General features: G+C 36.9%; 1 protein-coding gene across 4 annotated transcripts in view; it reads left to right on the top strand.

Moving 5' to 3' along the window:
* Nucleotides 1–26,610, top strand: part of TAF2 (TATA-box binding protein associated factor 2) — a 49,840-nt gene that overhangs the window by 20,433 nt on the left and 2,797 nt on the right. For 2 of the 4 annotated variants that reach the window (XM_064154202.1, XM_064154203.1), the window contains 13 exons: nucleotides 457–571; nucleotides 673–782; nucleotides 1,517–1,582; nucleotides 3,345–3,597; nucleotides 5,912–6,052; nucleotides 7,227–7,337; nucleotides 8,548–8,741; nucleotides 9,373–9,512; nucleotides 12,496–12,565; nucleotides 13,981–14,090; nucleotides 16,426–16,655; nucleotides 19,282–19,434; nucleotides 19,851–19,956. In XM_064154202.1, the coding sequence (XP_064010272.1) occupies nucleotides 457–571; nucleotides 673–782; nucleotides 1,517–1,582; nucleotides 3,345–3,597; nucleotides 5,912–6,052; nucleotides 7,227–7,337; nucleotides 8,548–8,741; nucleotides 9,373–9,512; nucleotides 12,496–12,565; nucleotides 13,981–14,090; nucleotides 16,426–16,655; nucleotides 19,282–19,434; nucleotides 19,851–19,956 (1,799 nt within the window). The remainder of the gene's footprint in view (nucleotides 1–456; nucleotides 572–672; nucleotides 783–1,516; nucleotides 1,583–3,344; nucleotides 3,598–5,911; nucleotides 6,053–7,226; nucleotides 7,338–8,547; nucleotides 8,742–9,372; nucleotides 9,513–12,495; nucleotides 12,566–13,980; nucleotides 14,091–16,425; nucleotides 16,656–19,281; nucleotides 19,435–19,850; nucleotides 19,957–26,610) is intronic. The other 2 variants (XM_064154204.1, XM_064154206.1) reach the window with 1 other exon arrangement.

Here is a 26,610-nt window from a genome sequence, read left to right as displayed (position 1 = left end):
CCCAAGAGTCAGTGTTACCAGATGGTAATTATCCTGAGCTGGGTGAATCTTAAATATATCTGTTCTGTAAGAAAGGAAGAATTGTAACTCAGATCTGGGGATTTTTTCAGCTGCTGTGGACTTTGACCCAAAGGCTGATCCTGTTAACTATAAATTTGGTTTAATCCTGTGGTGGCAACCTCCCTACCACGCTTCAACCATTGTCATACCTGTAGATTTTACACTTTGTAAGACCACAGCAGGCCTCTGTATTTTTTTGGGAGGATATCTGACTACTATTAACTTCTAAATTTTGTGGATGAACAAATGTAAGTTCTTCCATTGTCCTGATTTTCTTGAGTTGGAAAGTTAGAGGAATAAATAAGCATAAAGCAAGGGTGAAGAATGAAAACATCAAGAATTGTGTTTGCTTATAATTGTTGCACCATGCATTAGAATTCCTATACTGCTTATTAGGGACCAGAGTGGAGTGGTAAAATTTTATGGCAGCTTTGCATTTAATAGAAAACGGAATGTATTGGAATTGGAAATAAAACAAGACTACACATCTCCTGGGACACAGAAATATGTGGTAAGGTCAATTTTCCATATTTTACCTACGTGTTATAAGCATGATAAACGCATGAATCAGCATCGTTTTAATGCTAATAACAATATCTTGTGAACTTGAAGGGTCCTCTTAAAGTGACAGTTCAAGAACTTGATGGATCATTCAACCATACATTGCAGATTGAAGAAAACAGTCTTAAACATGATATACCTTGCCATTCTAAAAGCAGGAGGTAAGGCTACATTGCAGACTGCAAGTATTTCTGGCATGGGTATGTGAAAGTATGTAGTGCATTTGATGATAAATATGTTTTTTTTTCAAGTTTTATGTTTCTGTTTTCTTAATCTTACTGAATTAGATTTACTTTTGATGCAATGAATGGGAGAAAACCATTTACTACTGTTTATAGGCAGCAGGAAACCTTACATTTTATATCCAGTTGTTAATTGTAAGTGATATCATGGAAGTTTTATAAAAAACTTACATAGAATGAGCTCAGATGCCTTTTAACAGGAAGGCCAAATTAAGGGGAAGACAAACATAGTCCAGAGGAGTAACTGATGTGAAGATACATGAATGAAGCACTTGCATATCTTTCTGTGAGTTTGCCACAGCTGTTTTCTAAACCTAATAAACAAGAAAAGTAACACATTTCCAAATAGATTCTCTTATTTTCCTAATGCATTTTAATAACGACTTTGACCTCTTCTTCTCAAGGTTGTATGCTTATTGTGAAAATGATGAGTTTAAACTGATGTAAAGTACTGGTGATTATTACTTGAGTAGAACTGATGCACAGCTGGACTTGGCAATCATTTTTTGCTGGAAACTGCTTTATTTTTTGGTGTGATGAAAGAAGAAGAGAATACTTTCACAGGCATAAACTTAATTTATAAACATATAAACACAGTTTTGCTAGTATGATAATTAATACCTTTGTTTTCCTCTCTTTTTTTTTTTTCATAGAAATAAAAAGAAAAAGATTCCACTGATGAATGGAGAAGAGGTGGACATGGACCTTTCTGCTATGGAGTAAGTTATCTTGTTTGAGTTTCTCATTTTGAGACTGAGCCATGTTCCCCTTGTCTAAAGCAAGCTATTTTGAGTTATTTGATGGTAATGTGCATCATTGCATGACTGGCAAATTTCAAGACTGTACTACATTACTTTGCTGTCATTAAGACTTCTTCTGCAGCTGGGAAAATGTTGGCAAAGTGTAAAATCTGTGGGTCAACTACTGTCATCAGTTTTAAAAAAATCTTAGGCATGATAAATTGCTACTATAAGTTACTTAATTGTCTTACACATTTCTGATTTTATCTTTCAACTTACTTTATAGACAAAATGCAAACAAGAATTTGCTTGAAACAAAGTAAGCAATTTTTGTTGGACCTCGATGAAGACCATTTAACTGGCACTAAGACAGAGAAGTTCCTGAAATCTGTGGTTAATTAAGAAAAAAATCCTTTCAGATTGAAAATAAGTGATTAAATGCTTTGTACTGAAATTCTTCCTGGTATTCACTTGGGACCACTTACCTCTTCAGTAGCAAATTCTTGCTCAATTTAAATCTTTACCCTCTCTAGGCTGAGGCCAGGGGTACACTCAAAAGATGCTGAAGGTGTTGGTAACTTATATATTTGCTGAGGGAAGTAAATAATCTGCTCTTGAAAAGTAATGGTGATTCTTTCTTCAATTAGCATAAATATTTGTGATTAGTCCTGCTGAGTTATGCTCAGGTAGCTATTGCATTTCACTGAGTTGAGATTTCTTAGAACTATATTTGAGTTACTGTATGATTTTATAAAAGGCAGTTAGACTTCATCTGCTAATCTGATCTGCAATGCTGTCATTCTTCTGTCCAGTTTGGACTCCTGCTCCAAGTATATATGATAAAATTCTTTTCTATTTTTCTGAATCTGGTGTATGCACTGTTCTTTTCACCATCCTTTCTTCTTTAGCTACTGTCATCACAGTAATTCTAGATATTCTACAGATTTATACAGAAATACATATCATATTCATAATTGTTCACTTCTTGTCGTTCTAAACTCTCCTAATTCCTTGTCTGTATTTTGCTGTTACCTATTTTATGTGGAAAACTTAGAGACTTTGCTATATAGTTTGTGCTCGTTGCACCCACAAGCTACTTCTGCAGTTATGGTGCTGTGCGAATAATAAAGTATAAAACATTTGTGTGGGTGAAATACAACTGAGTACGACTGATTTTAATCCTATCTGTTCATACTTTCCTTTTTACCATCCTTTGGCTTGGCAGTTCTGTGCATGTGTGGTTACTCTTGTTAGCTTTCAACATGATATCGTGTGCATTTGGAAAGCGCTTTCACATCTATTGATAAAAAACATTATATATATAAAAAAAGTATTTACCACCAGATTATTTTTGTTGGAGTTTTTTTTTAAGTCTTAATTCATAGAAGGTGTTAAAGTGCTGCTGATCTATGAAAGTTAAAATGTCTGAGAAAGTAGAACTAAATATATTGAAATGATACAGTAACTTACCATGAAGTTAGATTTGTAGGTTAAAAATACTAAAGCACTGTGTGCATTGTGAAACATTAGAGGTTTGGACTGATTGCCTTGGGAGACTATAGATTTGCTATCCTATAAGTAGGAGATTGCACCAAGTGACTCCCAGAAGAAGTTCCCCCTCTAACTTAGATTCTTTTATGTTCATTGAATGTAAATACTTTAACTCATAAAAAGTTAGAGCATCTTTTGAATAGTCTTGAAATGTTGTAAGCTATTAATTTTTTTTTCATATCTGTCTTAGTGCTGATTCCCCTTTGCTCTGGATAAGAATAGACCCTGATATGTCAGTACTGAGGAAGGTAGAATTTGAACAATCTGATTTCATGTGGCAGTACCAGCTTCGATATGAGAGAGATGTGGTTGCACAGGAAGAAGCCATTCTGGCATTGGAAAAGTTCCCTACCCCAGCATCACGGCTTGCACTGACTGATATACTCGAGCAGGAGCAGTGTTTCTACCGAGTGAGGATGCTGGCCTGCTTCTGCCTTGCAAAGGTGAGGTTGTCTCGATGGGAGTAAGGGAAGAAATCTGACAGACATTGTAAACGTTTGAAAATGGGTCAAAACTCATCACAATTCTTAGACTGGCTTGATATTTTGCCTCTTGAAAGTGTTTGCCAAGTATTTTAACGTGACTGATTCAAAGGGAAAGCCGTATTATTTTAATCTGTAAATGGAGACTGCAGGCGGCTTTCATAATTGTCAGAATTGAGATGTCAGACATGAAAACCACAAGGGATATTTCCAGATTTCATTAAATGGCAGAAATAAAAGACTTCTCATTTTTTTTCAGAGCCAAAGTGTGTTGTTTTTACTTTACTGGGAAGTTCCTTGGCCTGTCTATTGAGAACTCTGAAGTGCTGAAATTCACCTCTTTCTCTAATATGAATTCAGATTGTGGCTTTATATTGTTTCAGACTGAATATGGGCACAAAATAAACATCAGGTTGTTCTGCAATTAAATATTGAGCCATATAATTGCCTTAAAAAGGCAAAATCTTTATTCTTTAAACACAAAATTGGCATTAAAAAACAAAATAAGAGTACTCAATGAAACAACTGAGTGAAAACACAGAAACCTAAGAATGTTGTCAACATACTTTTATGGACATAAAGGCATATTTATTGACAATGTGTAGAATTCAGATTACTGTGTTTAGCTTGCTTTCTGTTGAGTGCCTCTAGAGAATAAATCAGTAGCTGCATAGAATTATTTTTGGGGCATGTTTTGAAATATCAAAATTCAAGAAAATGACAACATATTTTAATGTTATGAAATGCTGATGTAATGCTACCATTGTGCATTATAGTGTGAGGAATGTGCAAATACATTTAATTCAGAGTGTGTCTTGTATCAATAGAATAAGTAGAAAACTTGAATTCTCTCACTATTTAATGGGAAATTCAAATGAGTCAGAACACAATGTAAGACTGAAAAATACCTAGAAGATGATAATCTAACCACTGTTGATTTAACTTGAAAAACTGGTGTCCATCTATGGTTTCTGCAAAATCAAATAATAAGCAGAAGTTTAAAACTGCATCAACATTTACATCTCAGTTTTCATGAAATAGTGACTATCTTGTAAATGTGGTAAACGTGGAGAACATTTTATGGGTAAGTTTTAGTTACACTGTTATATTAATTTCAGATCAGCAGTCTTATGTTCATCGTCATGGTTTCTAAGCAGTTCTTGGGATCCAGCTTCCTCTGTAGGTAGAGCCATTATTATGTACCTTAAAGAAAAAGCTCTGCCTGCATTTTTAGATCAAAGACTTCAGTTACTGCAAAGAGGAGAGCCAGTCTGACCATAGTATTTTCTCGCTCTGACTTTACTTTTCAAAGTAGGGGAATGGTTTTCAGTAATAAAGTACCCATCTTGCATAAGAGCAAGAGTAAAATGGATTACTCTTACCAAGATAGCCTCTTGGTTTTCTTTTATTGTATGTGCAGTGCCTTTTGAAATAAACCAAATAGTTTAGAAGGAAGTGATTGAATCAATTTTCTTCTGTGTGAAAAGATTTTTTCCTCAGTTTGTGGTGAGTCTCTGCCAGTGGAAACTCCTGCTAGATGCTAAGTGCTTTGCCCCGTCTCTTTGTTCACACACAGAGATGATCTTTCACCAGGCTCAATCTTCTGTCAGGCTTAGGTGTTTGTGTCTGCAGGTTCCTATTGCTCCATACAGCAAGGATATGCAACATAGGATACTGGGAAGGTACAAAAGTTGTTTTGTCTTTGTGGACCCTTACCACCTTCCACTAAAACAGACTTCATAGAAATGAACTTGTCTCACTGCCCAATCTGTCTATGAATTGTGATTAAAGTTAGCTGACTGGCTGTTCACTTTAGGGGTGGCTAAGTAGTCCTAGGGTGGCTGAGCCCTGCTTAAAGTTTAGACTGAGGTTACTACTGCAGAGTCAGTTTGGGAAGTTGGTATTGCAAAACCCGCTTCCATCACTGGCTTCTGTGGAGTCAGAAAACTTGGCGTGGTAAACACAGAATTTCCTTCTAAAATTTAAAAGAGAAACTAATGAATAACAGACATTTATCATGGAAGGATAATTACTTGCAGACATCTTCCAAGTGGAATGATTTTCATAAAATACACTTTTAATGTAGTGAAGGTATTTTGGGGAAGGCAGTGAAAACTTAGCTAATACATTACACCAATGAAAACGTATCTATTTGAAGGACAGTATGTTCTTGGCAGTTATCTTTTTTGATTGTAAGAAATGTGTATTTTTGTCCAGCCAACCTAAATTTAAGTGGTGATGTTAATAAAATTTGCTTTCCCCTCTACTTACACAGATTGCTAATTCCATGGTAAGTACATGGACAGGACCACCAGCCATGAAGTCACTCTTTACCCGAATGTTTTGTTGTAAGACCTGTCCAAACATTGTGAAGACCAACAACTTCATGAACTTTCAAAGCTACTTTCTGCAAAAGGTAAATTTATTCTTTTTTCACCAAACTGTTTAAAATAAATGCTAAAATACAGAACTATTTCTATGGTTGACAACAGCAGGAAGATCAATAGCACAGTCCTGCTTTATCCCTTCATAAAAATCTAAGTTAACTAGTTCTTTTTTATATGCATCCATTGTTCTATATCAGTAACAAAGCTAGACTTTCAGGTGAATTCAGCACCTGTCCTAATCAATGGCAATGATGTCACACCTCAGATAATATCCCAAATCATACCTTAAACTGACCTAGTTTTAGTTCAAGGCACAGAGTCATCCTCCTTGCCCTCCCCTTTCTATTGTCAACACCAAGTGTTCCTGCAGCTTATTTTGATATTAATGCAGATTTTTTTACTGGGGTCTGTAGTTGCTGGCTGTTTAGTGAATAGTAAAAGTAGTTAGAATGGTTTTATCAAAAGATTCAGTTTATAATTATATATTGTTAAATTTCACAGATTTCATATTACTGAGAAAACTCAGATTTTGTTTTCTTAGCCTGTCCAGAACTGCTCCATCTTTCTTCTCACATACCTTTCTTGGTGCTTCTTTTGTATTTTTCTAGTCTTCTTGTCATTATTTGTTCCTTCCCACTAAATCTTACACTTTTCTCCTTTTTAATTCCTCATCCCAAGTTTACAGATCTAGAGTAAGACTCTTAAATCTGTGTGATTGGAGCCTACAGTGCTGCTTAGCCCATTCTAATATAAATACCTAATTAGGCAAGTATCTATCTAGCTAGTAATTCTTCAGTCTTCACTGACTGTATTGGACCTATACCTCTCAGTGGTGATGGAAGCTTCATGTTCATGTGAAAGCACCCAAATCTAGTGTCTGTCTCAGAATTACTTCCATCATTGGTTTTTATGCTTCATTATTTTTCATTTGTTGCTTTTTTTTAGCAATGCCTTGATCTGAGAGTCTTTTCTTGGCTATACAGATTCCTCAGCTTTCTACACTGTGACTGATAGTTGAGCATTAATTACATAATTTGATCTGAAAATTATATAGCATGTGGTATGACTTTCAAAAAGCATTGGTCAGAGATTCACTATTCTGGAATTGCTCACTGGTCGCTTTCAGAATGTAGCTATTTTCAGGATGCAACTCTCATTTCAGAAATGCAAGAATGATGTTAGTATTCATTTTATTACACACAGACTATGCCTGTTGCCATGGCCCTTCTGAGAGATGTTCACAACCTGTGTCCTAAGGAGGTTTTAATGTTTATTTTGGATCTGATCAAGTATAACGATAACAGGAAGAATAAGGTAAAGAATGTGTTTATTTTAATCTCACTTTTTTTTGTTTAAACAAGTCTTAGTTAATATACTGTATGATGTTTTATGCCACTAGTATAAATATCTGCCTAGGAGAGTTGATGAAAAATAATACACTAAACAGAATGTTCTTTAACTGACATTTCTGTGGCAGCATTTCTCAGATGCTTCGAAGTTCTTAGTGCTTATTGACTTACTAAGGTCCTGCCTGTCTTCATTTGCAGATATACTCTTCTTTCTTTATTCTTCTTTATTCTAGACCCATGTGCATGAGGCTAATGTAGTATAGAAAGCTAAGCACTTATTTGTTGGAGTTTTTTTCACCTTGAGAAGTGAACTTGAAAGAACAAGGAAAGGAAGTAACTTGTTGTTTAAAGATACGTAGGACTGTGATTCTGGGTTCTGAATGTCAGCTCTAGCTCACAGAACTGGGTTGTCTTCATCTAGTTAAAGAACAGCTGAAACCTAGAGTAATACTGTTCATCACTACATTGAAGCACCTCAGTTGGATCTCTTGTCATCTAAAGTTCCTTCCCATACAGACCACCTCTGAAGGATGATGAGGTGACATTTAAGGTTGTGGAGTTACACAAAATTCCACCTTTATAGCTACGGAGGAAGCCTACAGCTGCCAAGAACCTAGCATAATCCTTGCAAATAAATGCTTAAAGTGAATTCAAGGTGTCTAAGGCCTCCCTTTCCTGTGTGAAACACATACTGTAACAGGGTACCAGCTGCAAGATTACCAAAATTACTAAATGCAAGCACCAGTAGTCATAGGTGTTGTTGAGTTGTGCTACCATCTCTTCACCACCAAGGAAGAGATCCCACCTTGATTAACCTTGATGACCTTTATACTGAATATAGAAACAGGTAGTTTTAGATGCTCACATTTAGACATAATGGCTTCTCTTTTCCCTGTCTGGAGAATTTGCAATGGCTATTTTTTCCACTTTTATAAAACAATGTAGAACATTAATGTGCTTGTATTAGAGTGAAGGTTAATGATTGATAGTATACGTGCTTGCTCAATCTCTCTCACATCCTTTTTCAGAACTAGTTGATTCCTGTGTTCCACACTCACGCAATTTCTCACATGTTTTTTTGTTGTAAGATCTTGTTCCATAACAGTGCTTCAACACTTCTTTTTCACAACATATATTGTTGTATTTGCTTGTGTTTAATTGCTGGTTTTATCTAGTTTTCAGACAACTACTACCGTGCTGAGCTGATTGATGCCCTAGCCAACTCTGTAACTCCTGCAGTCAGTGTCAACAATGAAGTGCGAACACTGGATAACTTAAATCCTGATGTTCGACTTATTCTTGAGGAAATAACTCGTTTCCTAAATATGGAGAAGCTTCTTCCCAGCTACAGGCATACCATTACAGTCAGGTGTGGTTTAATAATTTTTCTACACTTGAAGAGAGCAGACACCTAAATCCTGCCTTTTTTTGTTGGATGGTTGGTTTTTCACCCTTCTGTACTTAGTATTTGAGATTTTATCTTGTGTCTCTTAACCTTCAATGACAGATTCCTTCCAATTTCTGAAAGCTGATAGTGCAATTTTGTTTTGATTGCTTTTTTTTTAAAGTTTTCTTTTCTATCACTATAGACTTTTGATAGCAGCCATAAGTTGTTCATGCTTGTGCCTCTTTACAAAGAGCGTTTATAAAGTTCTGCAAACAGGTAGCCTTGTAACAATACCTGTAGTGCCCACAGCATACCGTCAGCTGTGTTTCCTCTGTGACTTAGCACAGTTCTACTGAAACCAAACAATGACTTAGACTGTGATGGTTTGGGTGTTACCCCCCCCCCCCCCCCCCCCCCCGAAGGGGAAATTCTGCTTGTGTTTCAGCCTAATTCAGAGTTAATGAGAAGCATGTGTTAGTGCTCTGAAAGGAACACGTTAATTTGGATAATACAGTTCTAGAAAAATTGCACTACTTGATTTGAAGAAAGTAATTTTATTCTAACCTGCCATTCTATAAACCTAATGTAACTTTCCTCTTTCTACTGTATCTAGCTGTTTAAAAGCTATTCGAGTGCTTCAGAAGAATGGTCATGTCCCAAGTGATCCTGCCCTTTTCAAGTCATATGCAGAATATGGACACTTTGTAGATGTCCGAATAGCAGCACTGGAAGCTGTTGTTGATTATACAAAAGGTACTTTTTTTTTTTTCAAGTATTTTGACACTTTTTCCCACTTGTGACATATTAGGAAAAAAATTAATACTTACCAATACTGTCCAACAGGAGGGCTTATGTGGTGACAGAGGTATTGATAAGAAGGTGAGATTTATATTAATGCTATGTCCTAGAGAATTGGATTTCTATGAGTACGTGCTGAGAGTTCTTTCTCAGTGCCTTCTCAGGAATTTAATGATAGGACAGAAGGTAATGGATTTAAACTGAAAGAAGTTAGATTTAGATTAGATCTAAGGAAGAAGTTCTTCACTGTGATGGTGGTGAGGTGCTAGAAGGGATTGCTTAATGGATGCCACATCCCTGGAAGCATTCAAGGCCAGATGGTGGGGCTTTCAGCAACTTGGTCTAGAGGCAGGTGTCCCTGCCTGTGGTGGGCAGATGATCTTTAAGGTCTGTACATCTCTTTCTCTGTTAGGCTACTTCTTTGTTCCTCCCTTCATAGAATGTTAGTGGAAAGAATTGCTGGAAAATAGAAAGCTTACTTATCAGCCTGCTTCCTTAAGAATACTTTCAATAATTCATCCCACTCTTCGGAAAAAAATTGGTGGAAATAATGTTTCCTCTTTGTATTTTTGACCTTTTATGGATAGTGTTTAGAGTAAATAACTGCCTTGGATATGAAAATATTTGTACTGTAAAGTAATACAGTTCATCTTTAAAACAGCTTTGTCAGATATGTTGCTGTATAAGCAAGCTAGGGTAAGTTGCTACAGGAAGGTAAAAAGTAGTAGAAAGGTTACATGAAGAAATCAGTGGTTGAGCTGAACATAATTTTTGACTGAGCTCATTGTGAGATCTGGAAATGGTGGATTACAGCAGTATTGTACCTAGCTGCCCTGCTCCTTGCCAGTGTCTTTTTCTGCAATACAAAGGTAACAGATGAAAATACCTATCTGCCGTAAAGTCAGTACAGTTCACAACACAGCCTGCTATTTACTGGTCACTAGTATCATTTCTGAAATACCACCCTCCAGCGCTGAACACGTTAGCTTCTGCTGTAAGACTGGCAAGTTTTTGGTCAAGGGGTGCTTACTGACTTGTTCAAGTTAGCAGCACTTGTCTTACACGGCCCTAAACCTGGCTTTGGAATGAGAAATGATTGGCTGGCTATTGCCAAGAGGTCTGATTTTTTTGTTGCTCCCAGTTCCCTGGTTTTCAGTTGATACTGGATATTAACCAGCAGCTATCAAATGCCTCTTGCTAGTGCCAAAGCTCTCTTTCAACAGTTCTTGTAAAGGAAGCTGACAGATTTTGTAATTTTCATAAAAAGGAAAGTCTGTATTTTCTGGGACAGTATGGAACTCCCATGTTTTTCTGTCAGCTCTCAGGGTAGGAATAACATTGCCTTTTTTAAAAAATCGCTTTAAAAGAAATAATTTCTCCATGGAACTGACTAAGTTGTTTTCTTTGCTGTTAATAGTGAAGGATTTTTTGAGATAAAACTCTATAAAATTTATGAGGCTGCATGTAAGGACTTGACAGTTCATCTAAACTGGCTCAAAGTATAGAGAGTTTATTAACTTTATGGTTAGCTTCTGATGGTTATGTGAGTATTTGTATGTGTACAACAAAGCAGTTGGAAATTTAGAATCATAGAATCAACCAGGTTGGAAGAGACCTCCAAGATCATCCAGTCCAACCTGTCCCCCAGCCCTATCCAGTCAACTAGACCATGGCACTAAGTGCCTCATCCAGGCTTTTCTTGAACACCTCCAGGGATGGTGACTCCACCACCTCCCTGGGCAGCCCATTCCAATGGGAAATCACTCTCTGTGAAGAACTTCCTCCTAACATAGAAGACATAATGACAAATCATCCTAAATAAATATCCGTGATTATCTAATCTATTTAATGTTAGTTTAGGATCTTGGAGGTGCTCTGCTGTAATTGGGAAGTGGTACATTATCTCTTGAAAAAAATCTCAAGGAGGGGTTTACTTCAGGCAGCAATTACATGTTTTTATGTTTATCAGAAGTATGGAAATCCAGCTGTCTGTCTTTACCCACAGCCTTCTCCTAGACAAGATACAGACAGGGTGGGTGGTGTATGAGATGGGTTGGAAGCTGGGTCATGGGACACACTTGGAGGATGATCAGTATTTTTCACTCGAACTGGCAGCCTGTCACAGGTAGAGGTCCCTTGGATAACATCTTCATAAATAATCTGAGCAACAACATTGAAAGTAGCTTCACCAAATTTGCTGATGGCACTAATTTGGTTGAGATGGACAATTCAGAAGAGAGCCATCTTACAAAGAGACATGGCAGGCTGGAAGAGTAGGCAAGCAAAAACTGTATGAAGTATGTTTATATCTGGAGAGGAGTGTTCCTCTTTTGCATTCATAATCTTATAATCCAAATAATTTTGGGATGTATTTTAAATTTTATCTTAACAAAGTTATTTTATTTCCAACAGTGTCAGGCAGCACTTCTCTAGAAGCATGTGCTCATACATTTCAAAATTCATTTTAATTGTGAAATACAATGATTAAAAAAAATAAGGAAGGCTACTGAGATAAAGTGTGCTTGCAATTTTGAGTAAACTACCTCAGTCTATCCTATTTTTGCACAATAATTTTGCACAGATTCCTGTGCATGAGAATTGTGTATTCTCTGTGCCTTATGGAAAATACTGTATTTCTGATTGTTGAAGGGATATTTGAATGTCTTCATTCTAGGAAGCACACCATCTCAGGTTGATAATCTGCTCTATAATCTTGCCAGTCGATGTACAAAAGTGACAGTTACCTGCTAATAGTGAAATTGATGTGGCTTGAAAAATTGAGGCACAAAGGAGTTTTGTGCACATTTCTGGTTTGAATTTGCACTATAATTAATGAAATTCCTTTTTAGTTGCAGTGATTCAGATTCTTTGTATGTTCTTTGTGGTTGATGAAAATCTTTCCAGTTTATGTGACATTTAATTTTATTTTTATTGGCAGTTGATAGGAGCTATGAAGAACTGCAGTGGCTGCTTACCATGGTCCAGAATGATCCTGTACCCTACATAAGGTTGGTGAGTTATTAAGGAGACAGTATTTCTGCTAATGCTGGAACTCCCAAGTAAATTTTTGGCCTGGATGGAATCATTAGAATAGAACCAAGTGCTGAACTGCTTCATAATTCCTCCCAAAACTGATCTTTTTTTCCTTGTTATTTCATATAAATTGATACATATTTTGATATTACAACAGTTCACATTTCAAAGAGTAATATACTCCATTATATTATTTTTCTTCTTTATGTTCTACCTGCGTGGTGGAATTCTGAAGTTAAGAGGTCGTTTCCTGATCATGAAGTATAGAAATTTGATGTTGCATATGACAGTAAGACTTTGTGGTACTTAGACAAGATAAATACTGAGACATAGTGCACACAATGTTTTGCCACCACCAAGTGTAAAGCAGTTGTTAGACTGTAGATGGGGTGAAAGGACAACATGAAAATATGGTGTAATTTCTGGTATTGTCTGTTTCAACTTTGTTTTCACCAATGAGTGATTGGATTTTGTAGCACACTGATTATAAACCTTTAAAATCAAGGTTCATAATTACTGTTTTTCCTTAACATAGGATCACAGCTACAAGATTGTTCTCTGTTTTGTTTCTGTCATTCTTGTTAACAACAGTAGATGCAGTTAGACTCACTAGAGGAGGTTTAGCTTCAGTCTCAGAGGGAGATTTGATTTGATTTATAGCTTTTCAAAGAGGAGGTTTAATTTTTAATTGAACACAATAAGCAGTAAGCCTCTTCTGAAAGAAAAAGCAGGAAAAAAGTCTACAAGAGCTTTCTTGTCCTAGATGTATAAGACAGCAAGGGGAAGGCTGGCTATAGATGGAAAATAGTTAAACAATAAGTAATTAATCAAATAATTATTTTAATTCATAAAATTGAAGGCCAGATTTAAAGGAAGAAAATGGAGGAAAACATGTCTAATTTTAGCTTAATGTGTAAATACTGTGATCAAACATGGTAGTGCAGAGCCTGTGTACACCGGCATAACTTAGGAAGTGATTGTGTTCCTTGCCAGAAAAGTTTACAAGTCAGTGGGTTTTTTTAGTATCAGTTATAAACTTTTAAAGTTATTTAAGAATTCTTTGATGTATCTAAGAGGCTTATTTGCCTGTGTGCAAAAACGATTGCTACTAAAGAGTATAATGTAGCCTACAATTTTATACCTTACTGTTAAAAATTATGGGTAATAACATCCTGCTGCTTTGCACTGTTACTTCTCATCTCTGAGTTACATTGCTGATGGTAGCTGTGCCTGTGCACATTGTGGACAGAAGAGCTAAAATCCTGAAACATTGGTTAACATTTTGAAATAAATTCTGTATTTGTCTAAGTTTGTAGAACTGAACAGACTTTGTGTACTTGGTGTGTTCACCTGGATAAAATAAAGATGCCTTTTTCTGTCTGTCTTTCAGGCATAAGATTCTGGATATGCTGACTAAGAATCCACCTTTTACCAAGAACATGGAGTCCCCTTTATGCAATGAAGCTTTGGTAGATCAACTTTGGAAACTGATGAATTCAGGTTGTTTGGGTTCTTTGTTTGTTGTCTCATTGGGGGTTTTTGGTTTTATTGTAAGGATTTTTTTAATTAAGTGTTAAAGACTTAGTTCAGAATATGCCAAGAGCTCTCTACTTTTGACAGTTAGAAACTGAAAATTCAGTCTCTGGAGTTCAGTATCATGTACATACTGCCATAACTTTCAGTCTTTGTCATTCTTTTGTCTGCTACTGTAATGTGCTTTGATGTACTTTGCCACAGGATGATTTTTTTTGACCCATATGTTCAGAGCAAATGTTTTCTCAAACGGTGGTTTGTTCCCTTTATAGTTTGCTTTAGATTAGATAGTCTGTCTTTGTCTTCTGTTACTTAACTGAGAGTATGAGAGGATAACACTTGCATAGATAATTAAAATGAGATTTGTAGAAGTGTATTAGAAAACCAAGATTCAATTTGACTTGTGTGATTAGGAAAGTTCCTAATGAGAGAAGGACTTGCATCTTTTGCCATTGACCTGTTTTTCATTACTGAAGCCATTTTATCCAGCTCTGACAAATGGCCCTTTTAACATCTGGCACGTTACTCCATAGATTACGTATAAACGTTTATATAGCTTTTTAAGTCATTGAAGGCTGTCTGTTCTCTGTGTATCATAATTTTTAGTGTTTAAAAGTTGATGTCTACACTCCGGGGGCTGAAGTGGGGAGACTACTAGTACCGTTTTGTAGGATTTGCCAAGTGTCAGGCACAGAAAATAAACAGTTTTGATGTTCCCATCAGAGAGTTTGTTTTTCCTTTTTCTTGAGAGAAGAGTGTGTGCAGTGTTACTTACAACCATTGCCTCTTTTTGCAAGTAACAAATAGGGTATACATTCTTGTTATGGTTTATGGAGCTTTAAGTACTTAAATTTTTATGCATCAAGATGACATAATGTTCCAGTTTATTTTCTGTAAGGAATAACTGTAGCATTGCAAGGTGCCTTGAAAAAATGTTTGTCAATGTGAGACAAGTTAGTAGCTAGGTTTGAAACTGCATGGTTCTAGAATCATGAATTGTTTTCATTTAACAGAAGGAAACTCTAATAGATGTAATCTTTGTAATCGTTTTTTTCCCTCTCTTTTTCCCTCTGTGTTATTCTTCATTAAATGGATAATGTTCACATATTCCAGAGATGGCAGAGAAACACAGCAATTAGTTGTATTTAAGCTTAATTTAAGCTGGAAAAGTGGAGCGATAGCAAATGGGAATTTGTCATGCCATTTTAAGATGTACTAGTCAAAGAAGTTGTGTAGATTATTTATTGTTAAAATGTTAGGATTGGGTTTAGTACTTGTTTGATTTCAATATTTGTCATTCTCTGTGGGGTATTTTAATGTTAGAAATGCTCAGATCAATATTCATATTGCTTTCACTTGGGAAAGGGTATGTACAGCTAAGCATACAGAAAACACTATTTAGTTTTTACAGTGATAGGTCTTAATAATTTTGTTTTGTGCTAGGTCTTGCACAGCCACATTAACATAGCAGTGGACACGCCTATGTCGTGTTTACTAGATATAGTTCTATTCCTGCTGCAGAACAATATGTTCAATAAACTTGCAATCAGTCAAGAGCTGGACTGCATTAACACCAGAATCACGGTATCTGTAGTGTTGCACCAGATGTTAGATGTCTTTCTGATGTGATTGGTGCCAAACATGCTTTGACCATTGGTGTATGAAGATATAAAAGCAACACAGTTCTTGGTGAAAAATAGAATTAATAAAGTACTGCTTTCTGTAGTAAGGATACATACATCCAGTACAAATACAAACTGAAGAGTATGCAGTGAAGTACATGGCATAGTAATGACATCAGAAAGCATATATGTGTTTTATCGATTTGTGTTCTCCATTAGTGTATCTTCCAGAGGGTAGAAATCTTGTCAGGCTTAAGGCTCCTACTGCATTTCATGGAATACATAGGCAAGTGCAACTAAATCCATTGATAGAGGAATGCCAGTTTGGCATTAGAATGTTCTATTTAATTGTCTGCCAGTAAAACCTAAAGTGAAAGTTTAAAAATAAAAACATCTGGATGTGATTATTTTCCTTTTTTCAGTATGTTATTATAGCACTTAGTTCCCCAGTGTCGATCCACTAAACTTGGGCAGTTTACAACCCAAACAGCAAAGTCTTCCTTTTAAACAAGATGTGGCAGGTGAGTTTGAGTTAATAAGAGGCAGAAATAATGAGGGAAGTGTATCTTAATCACAGAAAATATCATACCCTGGTGGATCTAGATCACTTAAACTATTTTATGTGCCAGAGAAGAGAAGGTTGTATCTCTGTAATAACAATAATCTCCTTTGGATTTTAGGAACTTCACATGACTGGAGACTACGATGTGGTGCTGTGGACCTCTATTTTACACTTTTTGGCCTCAGCAGACCATCCTGTTTACCGTTACCAGAGCTTGGACTTGTTCTTAATCTCAAAGAAAAGAAGGCTGTACTTAACCCAACGATTATCCCTGAATCAGTTGCAAATAATCAGGAAACTGTGAATATTGCTAACAATCACGGACAGCCAGTGGGATTTCAGAACACCGTAAGCACAAACCATCTGCATACATCCCTTCAGCTGGCTCAGTCCTTGCTTTGGTTGCTATTTTAGTTTTCTGTTTTCTTCAAGCTTCTCATGAATCACCTAAGCTAATTGTATATCTTACTCCTCTTGATTCTTTCCACTTGAGAAGCTGGCATATATCATAACCTTTTTGGCTGTTCCTAACTGTTTTGCATAGTGTATGCAAGGTTTTTACTTTTTTTCCCCTAGTCTCATCATTGCTGTTCTTTATAAAACTTTTTGTATATTGCTTATGAGACATGATGTGATTCACAGAAATGTTTGATGCTGTGATTAAAACTGTTTTTTACTACTCTAATAATATTGTTTATAGACAAGTTATGGAATTTTCCAAACCAAAACCTTCAATCAGTAAATTTATTACCTCTTAAAATACATCAATATACCTTTTTTTCTTAAAACAACATTAAGAGATGTAAAAGTTGGAACTTTAGCACATCTTCAGTGAACACTTGAATCTGACAATTTAGTAGTCTGCTTTGAAGGATTTGTAACAACTTCTGAAAAATTGCATACACTGTTTGATATTTTTTCTGGCTTTGGAGGCTTCAGTCCTAACATACTCCATTGTGTAGTTAGAAAATAGATATTATAAGCTACTCCAGTCATATTTTTCTTGAGAATAACTGCCATTCCTGTAAGAATTAAGGGTTTTTTTGTTGAACAAGTTTAATTATGAGGGGAAAAACTCAACAGACATGGAAATAATGAGAAATATCCTTAATTTCAAAGACTACATTTGATTAAAACTGCTTAGGATTAAGCCTTGAAAGAGAATGTCAACATGTGATTATCATGTTTGAAATTCTTTCTACCCTTTTGAATGGGATGTCTACCATTACTTCATCAGTCCCATCTAAATCACATTTATTCCAAAGTATACTGAGAGTGAAAACAGTCTTGTGGGGTATTTCCAGTAGGGGGAGAAAATTATGATGGAGACAAATATCATTAGAGCTATACTATATATTTTTGGACATATACTAAGTTCTGATTTGCTGAGCATAAATATCAGAATTAGCAGGAGACATTTTTTGGGCAGATTTTTAGGCTGCAGTTCAGTGAACATCCAAACTTTTTTAGCAAACAGTCTTAATTCTTAAAAATCTGCTTTTAATTCTTCATTTTCCTGTACTGCCCCTTGTGCTAGCACAGTTACTGCATAGTGATCAGGATTATCTGGTTGAAAAATACTTCTTTATGAACACAGATTTCCTGTTGCGTCAGTTACCTAGTCCAGTTCATTGTGTAGTTACAGAAATGCTTGTGGCATCCCAGGGCAGAAAGGTAAGAGGAAGATGAGGAAGCTGCTTCTTTTAGCAGCTGTGCTAGCTTACACTAGTGTGAAAGTACAGCATTCATGTAAGCCTAAATTAACACTTCATCCCTTGTATCTTCTATCTTTCATCCCCATTGTCCTAACCCTTAGTTTAAGGTTATCATTTCCACTGTGACTCCCTCAAAATCCAGGGGATTTCCTTCTAAATAATAAAAAGCCCCAAACAGCAAACCAGTTACATAACACAAAGACTGTGTTTCCAGCAGTGTTTCACAACAGCAGTGTGTTGAACTGAAAAATAGGGATGAAGAAAGGGAAATCCATATTTGAGGAGAAAAAGCAATTCACAGGTGATGGAATACATCAGATTAGGTTTGTTGATGCAGACTTTATTCTGAGAGCACAAACATGTTAAAATCCATACTGATAGACTTGTGACACTGAACTTGCTGAGGAAGATAAGTTATAAAGCACTTGAGAAAGCTGAGTTTGAATTATTCAGAGCAAGAGTTTGTGGGGCAGGGATATCCTTTGTAGGACAGAACAGCAGCTCAAGTGGAGCAGCATGTGGTCCTGAGATTCTGTGACAGAGCTTTTATCTAGCATTTAGTGGGCCTTTAATTATGTTTGCTTCTGTGGATGCTTCACTTTTCTGTCTATGTTTTGGACTTGTTGGAACACCTGTCTCCTTATTTTGATTACTAGCTGTGTAACTTAGTAGGCTCTCCTGCTATTTCTGTGTTCTTTTTACTATTTTGTTGGTATTCTAAGCAGTAATTTACAGAAGAGTTTAAGTCTTGTTTTAATAAAAGCTGTTGTGAAATCAAAATAACCCCCAAGTTCGAAGTTCTCGTTATGATTTGTATTCAACAAAGAGAGCAATAGTTCTCAAAGCTAACTAAAAGAAGATTTAGGTTAAACCCCACATGTAGATCAGAGGTTATCACAGTTTTTCAGCTGAGATCTCAACTGAGGAGAGTCTGCCAGGCACAGATTTATAGAAAGGCTATTCACAAGCAGCAAATGCTCTTGCACACCAACAGTACCATGATTGTGAGAAGGGACAGAGAAGATGCCAATGCTAGATATGCAGAAGGAGCAGGAATAGAAGTAAAGAGAAGCTATGTTTGTAGGAGAGGTTGGCACAAATCCATACAGGGTTTTAGAAATACTTTTTGCCAGTACTACAGGGAAAACTTTGTTCAAGTCACCCGCTTTACTCAGAAGTGTTTTCAGCTGTCAGGTCTCTTTTAGGCTGAAACATGGCTCTTGCTCTCTTCTAATTTTAATCTTTTAATGCTGCTTCAGGAGGATGATCATCTTATTAAGGAAACAGCATCCAGCATTTCTGGTCATCAGCAGGGGGTGAAGAGGAAGGCTGATATGCCACTCGGGTCTCCATTGGAGCCAGGGCAAATACTAGAGAAGAATGAAGACAGTAAAGTCAAACTCAAAATCAGAGTAAGAAATGGAAATTCAACTTGGGCAATATGTAGGGTATTTGGAATAACAGCAGTGGCTTCTGCTGACTTCCCTTAAAGCTGTGTTCAAACAAAAGGCATGTTGTGTATATCTGTACTGTAGTTGTTAGGCTTGTTTTGGCAAAATTCACTTCCCATCTGATTCTTTATTGGCTGGCAAGAATTGAAGTTGACAGTTGATGCTCTTGTTCACACAGCTTCAAGGTAAATTGGAAAGAAAAAAAGACACTGACCTTTTTTAGTTCTATTGAACTTTTATCCCTTTGCAGTGGTAGATATCATTTCCTTTCCCTCTCACCCCCAGTTTACCTCAAAAATAAAATATAACTTGTATTTAGTGATACTCTTAGAAGTTATTAGCATCTGCTTGTTTGTTTTTTTTTCCTGGTATCTTAGTTCTCAAACTCTCAAGAAGAGGAGGAAATTGATATGGACACAGTTCATGACAGTCAAGCCTTTATTTACCACCATTTGAATATGCTGGAGCGACCGTCCACACCAGGTATGAGCAGATTTATTGGCAAAATGATAGTATGAATTTTTCAACTGTTTCAGTTGTTGGAATATTTTGCTGCTGCTTATTCACATACATAGGATGGTGGTTAAGTGTTCAATGTTAATTGCAGGAAGTGTGGAGAGGATTTGTGTGGGTTTTTTCATACATATCTAAGTAAGGCAAGTATGTTTCATGCCCATAAAAGTGAAAAGCTAAGGAATGAATAAAATAGCATGAATCTGAAATAGCACTCCAAGAGAAATGAGGCAAAACTTATTTTGTCATAGCTGTCATTTAAAATAATAATAATTTTAAATATTAACTTTAAAAAAATACGTTCAAGGCAAATAAATCAAGATTAGGAATAATTTTGCAACTCAACATCAGTAGATGAAAAACACAGAAGCTTGACAGATGCTTAGAAGGGATTTTCAAAAGCTGAAAAGATTGCATATGTGCATTAAATGGTTTCTTTCATTCAAGCATTTCTTCTCTTTCACTGCTTCTCTTTTGTATCTTTTTTCAGAAGATATTTAACAAAAAATTCTCAAGTTATAGTGTTTCTTAGAAAACTTAAGGCAGGTTGAATTTCACTGGGGAGGTTCCACCTTCTTATGTGTCTAGCAAAAAAAATGCAGTGTTTACTCTCATCTTCTGAAAATGCTTTAACTGCATTTCTTAAGTTTAGTTCCAGAATGTGCCAGTGGACTTAAGCTGAGGTAGTGTGACTACGTAACAAAAATTTCGAGAGATCTTTGGGACACATCCAGAACAAGGTTTTAAGGTTGCAGTACTGCAATGTGTAAAAGTGTGTAGCCTTAAAAGTAGGATTCACAGTAATTACCCTGTTGCTTGTTTTTCTGGTTTTATCCAGTGGTTGCCTAATGTAAAACACAAGTAAACCTTAGTTAGCAGCAGGATCTGGAGCACTGGTTCTATCTTGAGTGCCCTAGGTCCTTAGCTATGCTAACAGGTGACTTCATCTGCTTTCCCTGTGACCTGACAATTTAATGACCTTGTTTAAGAGAAGGACTGGTGGACATTCCTGCTCCAAGTATCCAGCTGAGGCTGATGCCTTGGTGCTGGCTGGGAGTGTGGAAGTTGTAGGCTCATACTCCCCTAGGGGCCTGGGACTTAATGCTTTTCCTTCCTTGGCAGATGCTCTGGCCAGTAAGGGGGGTTGTTTTGATTTTTATAAAAGGTAACTGCTGTCATTGCTCAGTAAACAAATTAAGTTCATATGGGGACATAAACCACCAGGAGGTCTAGTTTCTGGATTCCAGATGGCCCTTGGTTACTGACGTGTGCCTGAACAGCCAGCTCCACCAGGATGGATTTCAGTTGGATAGGTAGAGCAGCAAAACTCACAACTTTTTGCCTAAAGCATTTCAGCAGAGTAAAGGGGAAGACTCCATAGAGGTTGTTTTCATGATTTTAGGAGCCTAATTCTCCACAACCTTTACTTTAAAGCTTTCACAGAGAGCTGCTTTGCATTTTGTCCTCAGTAGTTATGGTTAACCATCACATTTTCTCTTACGGCAAAGAATGACACATCAGGGCACATGAGTGCAAAGCTGTTCTGCCGAGGATTAGTATTTATAATTCTTACATGATATTTTGCAATTTTTTTTTAACTGGATTTACACACTCTATGGAAGTATCAAGTCATAAACAAAACTCTGCCAAATACTTCACAAATAGGGCTTGTGGGACGCTGTGTACGCCAGCTCTGTCCTGCAGGACTCTTGCATAGTAAGTTTGCCCTAGAGTTCAGAAAGGGGTAAGGTCTGATCAGGAGTGGGATATGGCCAGTTGACTGCTGCTTTTGCAGACTTAGAGCAGACAAAAGCTACTTTGAGTTTCATTTGTGTGCTGGATGACCTTTCTCACCTCTGCCATTTAGACACTCTGCACATTGGAAAACGTTTTCTTTCCTAGGTAATAAATGAGGCAAAAGCTGGGTTTTGCCACAGAATTAATTTTAAATAGTAAGTCTTTTTCAATATAATTTTGAAACACTTGAGATTATTTTCATTTTCTTTGGTTTGTGCAGTTAGAAACAGTCCCACTTCAGATGATATTTTGCTTCTAAAATTTCACCTATTTCTAATTCATGTAATTTTTTGGAGAAGCAGAGATGTATGAATTTCAGACTGAGTAAATAAAGACAATTCAGTCTCGAGGAGATGGCATGTTTCTGAGAAGAACCAGATAGGGTAAAATAAAAGTGTACATGAATAAATCTGGTCCCACATAGAATCGACCAGGTTGGAAAAGACCTCCAAGATCATCCAGTCCAACATATCACCCAGCCCTATCCAGTCAACTAGATAATGGCACCAAGTGCCTCATCCAGTCTTTTCTTCAACACCTCCAGGGACAGTGACTCCACCACCTCCCTGGGCAGTGTTCTGTTTTGCAAAGAAATCACAGATTATATTTCCTGAGGGCCTTGGAGTTTTTTCAGCAGTGATGGAGGATGGCTGAGCTTCAGTGAGTGATGATTGTGAAACAGACTGACAGCAAGTTCTGGAAGTCCAATATCTTGCTAATGAATCTGTGAGACCTTGTATCTGTCTCAGTGCTGTGACTCTTACTTGGAAGGCTCTTAGTCCATACTCAGTTTTCCTCCCACAGCTGTGTGTTATCTCCCATATGTCACGTGAAATGTTAGGTCATCAGCTAAATGCAGCCTGCAAAGAGCAGCTGCCAGGAGGAGGGTCAAATGGGGTCTAAATCCTGCCCTATCTATGGGTTTGCTTTTTTTTTTTGTCTTACACTCCCTGCACCACACCAAATGATAACTTGCATTTGTTGATCTCAAAGCAATCCCCATAAAGCCAGGGAAATATTTAAAATAACATTTTTTAAAGCCTTTTCTTTTTCTGTACACCTCTTCTCATGGTTGTGAAAGGTCAGGGTTGACCTTTCACTACAAAGGCAGTGAAAGAGGTCCTGTATTGTAACTCCAGCAGCATTAAGGGTTTTTGTACTATAATAACAGCACCTTTTGTAGTCATCCTGTCTATGATGATGAACTGTGGACTATGGTAGTTATAACAGAGTCTGAGTAATTTTTAAGAAGCTGTTAAACTAAACTTCAGTTGTGAACTCCATGAAGAATGGTGTTGTGTTGGTTATTCATGTGTTATAAGGACTAGAAATATGGCAGCCTTCCTTGGAATCTCTAAACCTGTGCAAAGTCATATTTATAGCATCAGAACAGATTTCTATTTGCTATCAAGTCATGAAGAATAGTAGTAGCATTTCCTACTCGTATCTCAAGGTGAAAAGAATTTCAAGATCAGATTTTTTGTAAGCAGTAGATTTAAGCTCTCATCTCAGACTTTACAGTGACTTGTCAGGGGTCGTTGATTTGAGTGAAACCAGATAAAGATACACTTCTTTAATATTTCACTTGTCCAAAAATATAATACTTCAAAATTAACATTGAAAATATTCAGCCGTCTGTGTGACCTATTCTGCTAAACATTTAAGTAGAACTTCCCCAGCTATTTTTGGTAGTTTTCTAGTTGATACAAAGCATTATCCAGTTCTCATCTGTATTTCTGCAAAAGGAAAAACAAAAGTAAATACATCAATGTTCTCTGGGCACTGGCAGCACTTTTTCTGATCGCATATGGGACACACTGAGGACACATCTTGCTCATTCCAGCTCAGATCAGAAAAATCCTTTGGCCAGTCTATTAATCCATTTGCTCTTTTCCAGGATAATCAAAATGGAAATGTGCACTGCTAACCTGGTAGGTCACTCTGTTTACCATATAGATGTAGACAAAACTTTGAAGGTCTAGACCACACTCATAAATGTTGGTTGGACCATGGTCATCTTTATCACATTTACTGTCTGCAGTTTCAGGAAATAATGATTTAGCTGGATTGGATTGTTTCTGGAGTGGTTTGAAACTGGATTCAGCACATACTGCAGTAGGGCACAGAGGGAAAACTACAGTAGTCATTAATGTTTAAAGAGTACATTTATGACAGTAGATTTGAGCCTGTGTTGCAAATCACCACATTTCATGTGTAGATTCAGTAGTAAATAGGAATTGAGTCTGAACTGTATAAAAAGCACAGTGCTCTGCATCTGCCCTGAGTTAGCTATAAGGGCACCAGAACCTCCAGAGTTCAGCCATTAGTTAGTGGTTCCCTGCCAAAAGGAGTTATGGAAACATCAACACACAAACAAATAGATAAATGAACACTTCTTGGCTATGAGGACACCACTGACAATGATGAATTTTTGCTTGCTTTTTTTAGGGTAGGCCTGTGGTGTTCCATTCCCTTTATACAAAATCAGAAGTACTGGAGAGACCATATGGAAGATCTTAGGAAAGTTGCTGGCATCTTAAAGTCTGAAGTTACATATTCCCAAATTCTAAAGGCTTAATAAAAAATTAGGAGTAAAATAAATAAAACACTCTACCTAACAATATTGTTCCATGTTCACGTACCAGTGATTCTTTAAAACAATAGTTGATGGGCAGAATATTTTTATTATCTGACAGCAATTTTTATTGTGGCAGAAAATGTTACTTTAAAGCTTATCATGAAGTAAATCCCTGTCATTCTAAAACTAAACTACAAGATCTGTTTTTGTATTTTATTCTCTCTCATGATATCCACAGCATCTGTATAAGTCCCTGTGACAAGGTGTGCACAGTTTCTGATCTTTCTCCCCTGGAATGGTGATCCTGTTGTAATTTTAAGCACCTATTCACATAGCTGTAACATTGCAAAGCCAATAATTGCCTCGAAATCTCCACATCCCAAATGGAAGGAGGTCCAAGTGGACAGACACATGTATGTGCATTTTCTTCCAAGGAATGCTACTAATCACTTCAGAAGTGAGCTCTTGGGCTCACTCTCCACTTATTGTGTGTTGCTGTGATTTGAGAAACCTGGGGTGCAGTTCTGATCCTTCTGGCAAGAGGACGTGAGTTCCCTGCAGGAAGAGGGAGTGCTCAGTGCTGTCTTTCCTGCTACTCCTGCTGAAGTGAGGATGATAAGGCCCCTGTAAAGTGATTCTTGTTCCGCCTTACTTTCCTAGTTTGGCAAGTTCCCAGCATGAACTTTTAAGTAGATGTTAATTTAAATGAAGAAAATGTTAATAGTGAATTTTACAGGTACAAATCTACAGAATTTTTGTAGAGCTTTTACAGGTCTGTTCATTTTACAGATAACCAAGTTCAGTAGTCTGTGCATATCTTTTCTGAGCCATTGGCCAGGATCAGTGTTTTTCAAAGCATTCTTCCGCAGTAGGAGGAAATATTCTGGGTAGTTGTCACTTTTGCATTTAAAAAACCAACAGATGATAGCTATCATTTATGAAAAAAGTGTATGCATGCTCTTTAGTACTGTCTCAGTAGAGGTTTGCAATGATCTTTGCTTTCTTGCTGACATTGTGCCAGTGTTGACTGTCTCCTTAAGCATCAGTAGCTGTTGAGTTGCAGTTGGATCCTATTTTTCCCCTTCCTGAAAGTCTTCCTGTCTTATTTCAGATCTTGGGTGCTTGTCACCACCCTATCAGTCCTGTTGTCTTACGCTGCTGTTGTATTTGCTCCCTAATTTGCTCCAGTCAATGATGTTTAACTGCTTTAAATACCAGATTTTTTTTCATAACCCATCTGAAGTAAGAAGTGATGTTGCAGACTGTTGCCTTAGTAGAGCTAGTAATTCAATAAAGATCGGGACATTTGCACAAATCCAAGTAGTGCAGCAGAGCCAAGAGGGTCTGATTGCATCTTTGGTCTTTGCTGGTACTTGGCACTGTTGCTGCATCATCCTGGAAGACTTAAGCCCATGTGCTTAGCCCAGTTATACTGGGTTAAGACTTTTACAGTTCAGAGGCTTAGCTTTGTTTTCAGGTTGTTACAAAAGTAGTGTCTAGACTTACAGGTTCAGTTTCCATATAAAAATAACCCACAGATTGGAACTAATGAAGCTGTGAAGTTCTAAAGGCTTATGTCATGTGTGGGTTTTTTGTTCTCTTTTAAGTTGGCTTTGGTTTGCCTTCTATATTTTAATGCATCATGTGCCTGTAGCTTGAGAATATGTCTGTACCCTAGATAATCTTTAGATATCTTTTATGGACAAACCCCAATTAGTCTTTAGGCTTTTTGCCACAACCTTAACCTCCACCTTGTGCTACTGGTAGTTGTGTTTATGTCACTGCCACAGCTCACCTTTAAGTACTGTGGCCTGTTGTAACGGTGTCAAATACTGTGTGCTTTGGTTTTCTAAGGTATAGAAACCATGCCTTTTCTATTTGTCTTAGTTAGATACACTCTTTTTTCCACTGTTCTGATTGGTTTTGCATCCTTTCAGCTGCTAAATTTTCTTGTCCAAAAGCTGGATGCTCTAGAGAGATGAGTTTAAGAAATGGGGATTATCTTAGGTACAGTTTGGAATTCCCTAAGTGAAATACAATTAGAAATGGTTAAGTTGTGAAGCAGCCTCTGCCTTTTTCCATCAGTTCCAGTATGCTTCGGTGCTGTCTACACTGAAAACTGTTCCAGGTAACAACATAACAAATATTACAGTAACTGGGCATTGAAGTCAGCCAGTGGAAGTTTGAATTTGTGTGCCTACCTTCTATCTGTTCCTTTGCGTGCATTAAAAAGTGAAGTCATGGTCAGC

Source organism: Pogoniulus pusillus, chromosome 14 (genome assembly GCF_015220805.1).
Source record: "Pogoniulus pusillus isolate bPogPus1 chromosome 14, bPogPus1.pri, whole genome shotgun sequence".
Classification (NCBI taxonomy): domain Eukaryota; kingdom Metazoa; phylum Chordata; class Aves; order Piciformes; family Lybiidae; genus Pogoniulus; species Pogoniulus pusillus.
This window is presented reverse-complemented; position numbering and strand designations above follow the sequence as displayed.